General features: G+C 42.4%; 1 protein-coding gene across 2 annotated transcripts in view; it reads right to left on the bottom strand.

The window, feature by feature from the left end:
• The window catches only part of bcam (basal cell adhesion molecule (Lutheran blood group)), a 61,327-nt gene that overhangs the window by 9,359 nt on the left and 41,968 nt on the right, over nucleotides 1-10,000 (bottom strand). For both annotated transcript variants that reach the window (XM_080767458.1, XM_080767459.1), the window contains exons 4-10: nucleotides 6,029-6,102; nucleotides 5,040-5,136; nucleotides 3,388-3,570; nucleotides 3,094-3,218; nucleotides 2,467-2,611; nucleotides 1,313-1,428; nucleotides 843-975 (exon numbers count right to left, since the gene is read on the bottom strand). In XM_080767458.1, coding sequence (XP_080623584.1) covers nucleotides 843-975; nucleotides 1,313-1,428; nucleotides 2,467-2,611; nucleotides 3,094-3,218; nucleotides 3,388-3,570; nucleotides 5,040-5,136; nucleotides 6,029-6,102 — 873 coding nt within the window. The remainder of the gene's footprint in view (nucleotides 1-842; nucleotides 976-1,312; nucleotides 1,429-2,466; nucleotides 2,612-3,093; nucleotides 3,219-3,387; nucleotides 3,571-5,039; nucleotides 5,137-6,028; nucleotides 6,103-10,000) is intronic.

Raw genomic sequence — 10,000 nt, 5'->3', positions numbered from 1 at the left:
TCCAAGCTGGCATGGAATGGAAACAAGCCTGGTTTTATCTAGCATGAGTATTATAATGACTCAAATATTAAATAATCTGCATATCAGCACCCTCTCCACCTCAGGACATTGTGGTACTGCAGCTAAAACTGCTTTCAAAGTCCAGAAATAATTGACAAGGCTGGTTATATCAGAGTGGTGATTGAGGCTCAAACCATTAGAAATAACTTTGAAGGACATAGACAATATGATTATTAAATATTAAAAGCAGTTTTAAAATGCATGTTATTTGCGCTTTAAGCTAACAACGCATCACAAGTGACACGTCGTACTACGATGTATAATTCCAGCTTTACACACAACACAATACCCCGCCCGGCTTAAAGACATCATTTGTACATCAGTACATCCTTTTAATCACATCTACGATAGAATGCAGAGAGACTATCGAATATATTTGGGAGGTATATTGTATTCCTGCTCTCATCAGAGGAGAAAAAGCACAACAACCTTTCAACCATTGTGTATTAGATAAGGTTCAGGAAACATGCAATCAGGCATTGTGTTTCTAATCTACAGTGCAGGAAGGGACACCCTCTCAGGTGTTTCCTTCAACCGTTTCAGATCATTACATTGTCCTTCCTCACACTCAACAACATTCAACCGAATCAAACCCTGCCTACAGTAAACGTTCTATGTTAGTTGGAAAGCCTGTCAATGAAACGTGCTGAACCCAATACTGACGTGTGTGTGTATGCGGGGGGCATGGAATTGGAAAACTTGAAAGATGTGCGTGCACGCCTGTGTGTGTGTGTGTGTGTGTGTGTTTGTGTGTGTGTGTGGATGCATAAGTGCGTCAGTACCTGTAACAGTGAGGTTGAGGCTAGCCATGGCAGTGAGTCCTGGTACAGATGCGACACACTCGTACTCTCCAGCGTTGTCATAGGTAACAGACTTCAGCGAGAGCACGCCATTCTCAGAGAGCACCACAGACCCCTGGATACACACACACACACACACACACACACACACACACACACACACACACACACACACACACACACAAAATAGAGAATATTTCCAGTTCAGTTTCCTTTTGGTACAAAACACTGTGATAACAGACCCAACACACAGAGTTCTATTAACATGGAACATTTCACTGTGTACTGTTTCTCACAGGAATGCTTCTGTCTAGTAATAGCCACCTCCACTCCCAAAGACACCGAGCGTGATGTTTCCAAAACACCCCCCACCACCCCCCCCAGCAGACACAACTGAAGTGACCCAGGGTACACGGCAAGCCAGTGCCAGATTAACACTGCACCAACAATACCTTCTTCCACTGCACAGTGTGTGTCTCGGAGGCCTTGGTCTTGCACTGCATCTCAACCATATCTCCCAGCTTGGCAGACAGGGGACCGGCGGGCGTCACGGTCACTGGGTCAATGTCTGAGAGCAAGAGAGAGAGAGAGAGAGAGGATACAATTTGACAAATAGTAAAAGGGTAACACACAGATGAACCCGAGGGAGTACAGAGTACACTTGCAAATAAAGCAAACTAAACTCCTAAGTGGTTATTCATTTAACCACGTATGCCCTAGGCTATATGTATTTCATCTCAATGCGTTTTTAGAGTTGCTCTATTTCTGAAACGCTGGCCGACTCCATATTTCACTTGAATCTCACTTTCTGATCTAAATGGAAGATAAGCACTTTTAGGTGACGACACCCAGGGAAACAGTTTGAGCAAAACGTTGTTGGCAAATTTAGAGATCCATATTTTAGATGGTGCTGTGCAGAGACGTAGAACCGTGTGTGTGTGTGTGTGTGTGTGTGTGTGTGTGTGTGTGTGTGTGTGTGTGTGTGTGTGTGTGTGTGTGTGTGTGTATGTGTGTGAGACGTGTGTGTGTGCATGCGTGCGTGTGTGTACTGTTTACTGTAAGACTAATGCTCTTAGCCTGAAAGTCAACAAGCTTTTGATGTCCCTCGCGCAATGCTATTCCAAGGCTGTATCTGCTAACTGTGCATGCTCAAATCAAATTGCGGAACGTGGTTGGGAAGACATTAAAGCAAGAGACGAACCGTAAGTAATTGAATTGAATATTGCTCTGGGTTCCATTAGCAGCCATTCCATTCGATCCAAAACCTTTTATTTCAGCGATTTACAGATGAGAAGCGTGGCACACGGCAACAGCTAAAGTGAAAAGGCTGGCAACTTGTGTTTATGTGTCAGTGCTTGTATATGTGTGTGTTACACTCACAGAGTGAAAGTAACACTGAGGATTTGACAGTGTAGATTGGGGTCACAGAGATAAACACTATATACGTTTGGCGAAATGAAATGTTTTGGAACCACTGATCTAAACAATCTAAACAACAGATGACTGTGTTACTGTAACTGCATGTGTGTGTGTGTGTGTGTGTGTGTGTGTGTGTGTGTGTGTGTGTGTGTGTGAGAGTGTGCGTGCGTGTGTGTCTCCTACTCACAGCTGATAGAAGACAAGTTGATCTCTCCGCTCAGGTCAGCGTCTAAGTTATCGAAATCAGTAGCCTGGCATTTATACACACCAACATCCGTACGCTTCACTGACTTCAGCACCAGGAGGCCGCCTTCGCCAATAATGGGAGTTTTCTGGACAGGAAAGACATGATGGGTCAAGTGGAGGAAGGAGAGAGTGCTAAACACAAAACCACAGGCTGTTTTATCAACGTCAATAAATGCCATTTATATCTGCCATATGTCAGATTCATCATACATTCATGTATCATACATCATTAATCAAAGATTTATTTACTTTTTTACATTTAGCGTATGTTTCCATTTTCTCCACGGTAATTAAAACGTTAATGAAATTACCTGAATAATGAAGTCAACTATTATTAAACCTTATAAATGTTTGAATTTCAATCGTGAATCAATCCAGTTTCCGCCGACTACTTTTATTTCATATACAGTAATTTACAGTAATTATTATGTTTCGACTGCATGCACTTACTTATGTACACACTTATGTGCATACAAGCAAATCTTTTTTAGCACAAGTTCTCTGTCTCTCTCTGTCTCTCTCTCTCTCTCTCACACACACACACACACACACACACACACAAACGTACATCGTCTTTTGTGAACTCAAACTCGGGTTGAGGGTTTCCGTCTGTCTCGCACTTCATGGTGACGGTATCGCCCTCTTTGATTGGCCCAGTGTTGACCAGGGCGAAGTTCGCTGTTGACGAGGGATCTAATTGGACAAGGACAGCATGAACAATAATCATGAATGACTCAAATGACAGACAGGCAGACAACATCCAACATACTTGATTTACCAAAACTACTAAAATGTATCTACTAGAATATAGGAATAAGTGATAGGGTGGAGTTCCTCCATCCTCCTCCGCTCTCCCACTCACAGTTAAGGGTGATGGTGATGGTGTTGGACTTCTTCTTCTTGATGGCCTCTCCTGGCATGCTGTACTCCACCACGCAGTGGAACACCGAGTCCTTGTCAGCCTTGGTGGGCTGCATGTACAGCGAGCTCTTGACGGTGAACATGCCGGACGCCTCCTTGGTCACCCCGGGGATCATGTAGGTCTCTGAGTGGAGAGCCAAGCGGAAAGGGAGCGGTGAGAGGCGAGAGAGGGCATTTTGGGGGTCTATGCATCCAAACAGAGATATGCATTTGTGTCTCAACAGCCACGGCCGAGCAGAGAGCCGAACTAATATCGGGTATATAGAAAGTGGAACAGAATATAACATGGCATCACTTCTCTATTGAACTCAATGGACGTGGCCACCCTGTTCTTTTCTGTCGTCCTATTCACACGGTGGCCATTTTGCTATTGGGGTGGCATTTCTTCAACCCACTGTGTGAATATAGTCAGTTACTGTGAATGGTGTCCTCAAATTCAATAATGTTAAAATGGTTGTTTGACATTAAGCAGTTTATGTGGTTAAGGTTATGGATCGGGAAGGATGGTTAGCTTAATTAATAAAACAAATATTAATGAATTGGCTACTGGTGGGCCTCAATCTTAAGCTAGTACATTTTGGTCAGTAAGGGTCGGGACTCGGGAGCATCATTAAGTGATCAGTGGATGCAAGGGAGATAATTTAAGTAAGTGGGTTGAATTGATTTGTGCAAGTAGAGTGATGGATGAATTGATTGGCTTACTGAGTAATTTATCATGGAGAGAGTTCTTTCTCTATTCGGCAGAGCATTTGAATAACTGGTATGGACTGGTGGATATACAGCAGGAGTGAAGATTTGTTAGAGATGTTTAGATGGGCTGATTTTGTAGTTTATTTTCCTGTACACGTTAAACGCTAAGGCTCAGGGGTAGAGTGGCCGGCTGGGGTTTGAGAGTGGCTTGTTGTCTTGCCGTTGTAAGAGAAACAGCAGCCGTGAAATGGCTGACCAAATCAAATGTTTTAATGCATAATTTGCAGCCAGCTCGATTTGTGTCCACTTCTCGCTTTAGCCAGTCTTTATATTTTTCATTTGTAAGCCACAAACTATTAAAAAGCACATTTCACAGACATTGTCTATTCTCAACCGATAAATTATAACTTTGAGCTCAATTGCTTAGATTCACTTGTTGCTCTCGCTCATGCGCTGCAGCTGCGCAGGTTGGTGTCACGTGACAAAGGAACAGACCTACAAGCTAACTACACATCACGCTGGAGCAAGTTCTGAGCTTGTAGCAATCACGCAGCCCGTTCGGAGAAGAACTACTTTTGTACATATTTCGTGTAATGTTATGTATTGGAAATGTTTTTCATTTACTAAATAAATTGCCAAAAACAATATAAAATCAAATATTTTCCCAGGACCCATGATCAATTCCAAGACCTTTGATCCATTTAAAAACTTTTCCAGTACTGGAAAATGTTTTTTATAATTTCAAAATAATTCCAGGAATTTCATGACCGTGGGAACCCGGTGTCTGTAAGGTCAGGCTTCTGCAGCCTGCCATGTTTTTTTTTAACCAGCATGTAGTTTAGGCAACAGCAGTAAACAAAGTACAGTTTCAACAGGAATAGAAGATATAATACTCTCACATACTCTCAGAGGAATCCTTGACCTCGGGCAGGGGCTTGTCATCTTTGAACCAGATGATCCTGGGCTGTGGGAGGCCGTTCTTGGTCACACATTCACCAATCTGATACACAAAAGAGACAGCATCGTAAAGAGACATTAAGCCTCCCATGCACTACAAGAGTTTTGGCAAGATTTTGAAAGAGGGACGCTTCCTGCTTCATGGTTCTGCGTACAATCGTCACTGTTCTCTGAGAGTATACAAATGTAACCAAACTAATCCGTCCGTATTGGTCCATTTGGTTACATCTGTACACTGTCAGAGAGTTACAAATAGGTTAATCAACACTGAGTATTTCACTGTTCATAGTTCAAGGTCTTTATTGCCATGCCAAAACAAGGCTGTTAGGAATTTTTCTACTAACTTTTCAACTATGAGTACAATTAATACTGTATAGTATACACTACTACTAACACACATAAAACAGTGTAGTTACCAGTTTATATATATATATTAAAAAAAAAGATAATATGTAGAATATGGACATGAACAGTAATGTTTAACTCTATTCTGGGGCGAGAGGGGGTTTGGTGTAGAGGGAAGTTAGAAATACATCATAATAGCCACAGTCAGTGTCAGCAAAGCAACATAATTAAGGGTGTATTTGAATCAGCTCTCTGATACTTGGTTGTTTTGTGACTAGTAACGGATCTACGTAGATAATTACTCATTACTAAGCAGCACCAAAGGAGAAAGGCCACAATGTGGACAGACAGGACATTTGTGGGCTTTCGTGTCATGTTGAGCTAGAGCCAGAATCACTGAAGGTGCATACATGCAGGCACACTCTCATGCACGCTCTCATGCACACACACACACACACACACACACACACACACACACACACACACACACACACACACACACACACACACACACACACACACACACACACACACACACACACACACACACACACACACACACACACACACACACACACACACACACACACCTGAGAGCTGGTGGTTTCATCTGCAGTGATGGCCTGACTGGCTGACTTCGTGAGTACTGGTGCCTCAGGGGCATCTGAGAGAGAGAGGGGGGGGGGGGGGAGAGATTATTATTATCATTCACTGATAGGAAAGCGCTACTAACCCTTACAGTATGTATAGTAGCTCACATGTGCGTTGACCTTACTGATAAAGGTGAATGGTCCATATCCATGTACATAGTATTCTCACAGGTGTGAGCGTTTCCTCCGTTTCTGTCGCCCTCTCGTTCGCATGCAAGGTCATACTATCACTAAGCGCAGCTGTCGTTTGCTCATAAAAATAAACAGCACTCTCACTCTCTCTAACCTACTGTACATTGTCTTTCCATTTTGTATCTCTATCTCGTCTATTGTTTCTGCTGTTCAGCTGTTCTCTCCTAAATGACATGCAAGTGTTTTTGTTACGTTGGTCACACAGTTGCTGTACAGCCATATGGGAGCTGCACAACTTGAGGCCTAACCTCAGATTCATATATTATGATTAAATATCCTCCATTTGAAAAAGAGACACCTGCTGCTGCATATTTAAATCAAGATGTGCAGCCTTTGAAAGAAGTGTCTTAGCTATTCCATTTAGCAGTTTTTTTTAACCCTGGTGGGCTTTGTGAAAAGTTGTGCCAATAGCAAACCTACAAGCTCAGAAAGTGTCACAATGCAATGTGTTGTTACCTTGTACATCTGCTATTTTTCAAAATGTATGGAATGGAGAGAAGACACCCGCGAGGTAGGCATCAGTAACTAAGACCCACATTATTACCTCCCTCCTCCCCTGCACAGATTACAGCTGATAAAAAGTCACGAGTCTCTGTTCGTATTCTTTGTTAGCATGCACTGAGAGACAGATTGATTGACTGATTGATTGAATTTATTTGGTGATAAAAGAGATTACATCAGCATAATACAGTAAAGCATGTCTGGTATAGCACTAGAAAGGCTGAAAGTCTATTCTACTGTTCCTTGCTTTGGCTATTTACTTGCTTTGTCTAAACTCTTTCATTTCAAGGACCCCCATTACTCTGAGAGTATACAAATTAAACCAAATGGACTCTGAGACCCCCTCAAAGAACCCTGAGTGTCCCAGGACCCCACTTTGAGAACCACAACAATCATTTATAAATGAACTGAATTGAGTCATGAAGCACACAGAGACAGATAGACAAGCAGGAACAGAGAAAGGAAGGATAATATCCTATCATACGTATATAAACAATCCCACAGTCATTCAGGGTTTCCTTTTGCGCGAGGTTGGATAACAAAGGCTTAGACAAAATCAAGGTGATAATTAGCTTATCACATACCCATAGCCTTAATTATTAACGGTGACGAGACGACAACGAGAGAACAAGCAGCATTTGAAAAACACTAATTGAATAAATAGATTAACATTACTGTTCACATGGCAACTGAACTAAATAGTACAGTCCCACTGGGAGTAAGGAGTTGGCTAATAACACGGCTGGCCTTGCCATTACACAGTCGTTTAACAGTTTTCCACTACAGTGTGCTCCTCAGAGTCAGCTGTGAGTTTTACACCATCATCTACATGAGCAGCCATGTTTGGCATCACATGGTGAGTGAGTAGTACTGAGTACCTTCAGCAGAAAGGTCACACGCGGTGAAGGTTCGGTTCACTTTAGTTTGTGCTGATTGGGCAGCTGCTGTATATTAGCCCCTGGGGCAATATGGCTTTCAGCACAGCCTTATCTTCCTCTCTTATCGTCTAAAGCACTATATAATTGTTGTTGTTATTATTATTATTAACATTATTATTATTGTTATTACATACAGTTTAGAGAGAGAGGCAGGGGATTAAAGAGAGATGCAGCAACACCCAATGAGACACGGCTGAGTGGCCAAGCAGACAGATATAAAGGACAGAGATATTTATACAGAGTGACAGATAGAGAGCATGACATATTTACTATTTACCTTCCCAAGAGAGTCAGCCAGAGAGGGAGGGAGCGATGGAGGGAGGGAGGGACAGTAGAAAGATAGAGCAACAAAACAATACAGAGATATAGGAGTTTGAGAAACACTTTTTCTTTCGCTCTCCCAAGAGAGACACCAGGCCTATCAGTGTACGTCAACCACGCCTCAGTCACCATAACTCATGTCCTTTTACGTCCAAGCAGGACCTCATCCTCACTGAGACGGAAGGGGAAGCCTGCACCATTCTTTAGAGCTGCCATCATTAACCCCAGCATCCAAAAGGCTTTTGTGAAGCAGCACTTCATTGGAGCATTGTCCATACTGGCACCCTTCACAACAGACTGTCTCATTCACAATTAAAGGCCATTTTTTATGACCCCAAAGACTCCTTTCAAACGCCAGTGCCCTTTTCAGTTCACATAATGCAAAATGGATGACTTACAAGCTCAGTTACCCCCCCAAAAGACATAACTTAACTTATTAAAGGGTTAATTTGTGAAACAAGTTCCTCTCCCTCTCGTGTGAGTGATTGATCTGTGTAATCAGATATGCTAATAGCCGCTATTCATTTCGAGGTGCAGTGTTTAGACGCTGGAAGTAAGATTGATGTCCGTCTGGTGGGGGGTGGGCTTGGGGGTCCGCCACGAGAGAGGCAAGGACAACACGACTCACACTGGGGTGTCGGCCCTCATTGCAATGGCATTAAATAGGGTGGCTCTCATTAAGGTGAGATCTATTAGACATGACAGGTGCGAGTGAACTGTTAATCAATTGTGTCAAGTGTGATTTGGCCACCGTTAATTGACCTTCTGGAGAGTTTATCAACGGAACTGTGTAACCTCCAGGGCCATGGAGTGGACCTAAGTTCCCACACGTGTCATAATGAACAATTCTTCACAGATGTAAAAATCACACCCGTGTGACGTGAGGGGCGCTCTTATCATCGTACATCATGACGTAAATCCTCCATTCATTGTCAATGGTAAGACGAAAATCTACACTAATAGCTGAATATGCCCCTCAAAAGATTGTGACAAATGATGATGTTGATGGCATAAGTGAAGTCTCGGTTTTTGCAAGATGTACGTTTCTGCAAACACTTAATGCAATTAGGATGCATTAAATATAATTAAACCGTGCCTAAACTAATTGACACAGCAAAGTGGTTGTTTAGAGTGAACATTAAGGATTAAAGCTTCTTCCCAGGATCCACATCTATGGGAAAGGACTGCACACTTTGCGAAACTTTTCAGTTTGGACTGACTTAATTAAATAATACATCTTTATTTCATTAGTTCCACCTATGCACAAAAAAGGACAATGCATTTCACAAAATGTGTTTAGTCAGGTTCAATTATATTACAAATTAACCTGACGAAGCACATTTTCGGTTTTTCTTTTTTTTAAGTTTGTACTTTTCTCTTGCTATATAACCAGCACCTCCTACTCTGGAAGTGCAGGAGGTCATATGGGGAGCAAGTGTTGCCATCTAGCAAGTCATTTTCAGTGTGACGTGAGCAGGGCAGGGAGGCGTGGGCAATCAGACAGGCAGAGCGAATAGCAGGCAACGCCATGAAACTGGCGTGCACATGCATACACACGACCAGAGTTGAATTGTGTTTTTCTATGCGATGCATAAAAACACGTCTATTCACATGAGCTAGCTCTGTACCAAAAGGTCATAGGTTTAAAGGGAATGTGCTTTCACAGGTCTCCCTTTCTATCCTGTGTCTCTGTCAGCATTCCTACTGTCTCAATATGACTAACACATAAAAAGGGGCACGGGTGGACCACAAGTAAAAAGTTCAGTCAGAAAGTGAGGGCGCTATCAGTATATATTCTGCTCTGAGGAAGGCTGTTTGCCGAAACGTTCTCAAATAAACATGAGAAATTACATCTGAGCCAGTCTTGCATCTTTTATTTTAGAATACCGCTTTTTCCACTTAGTTGGTTTATGAGTTAACTCCTCCTATCAGTATTTGTTAGCTTTTCCGTATAACAATA

The sequence above is a fragment of the Protomyctophum bolini genome (genome assembly GCF_963924005.1).
Source record: "Protomyctophum bolini genome assembly, chromosome: 7".
NCBI lineage: Eukaryota > Metazoa > Chordata > Actinopteri > Myctophiformes > Myctophidae > Protomyctophum > Protomyctophum bolini.
Note: the sequence above shows the minus strand (reverse complement) of the source record. Positions and strands in the feature narration are given on the sequence as shown.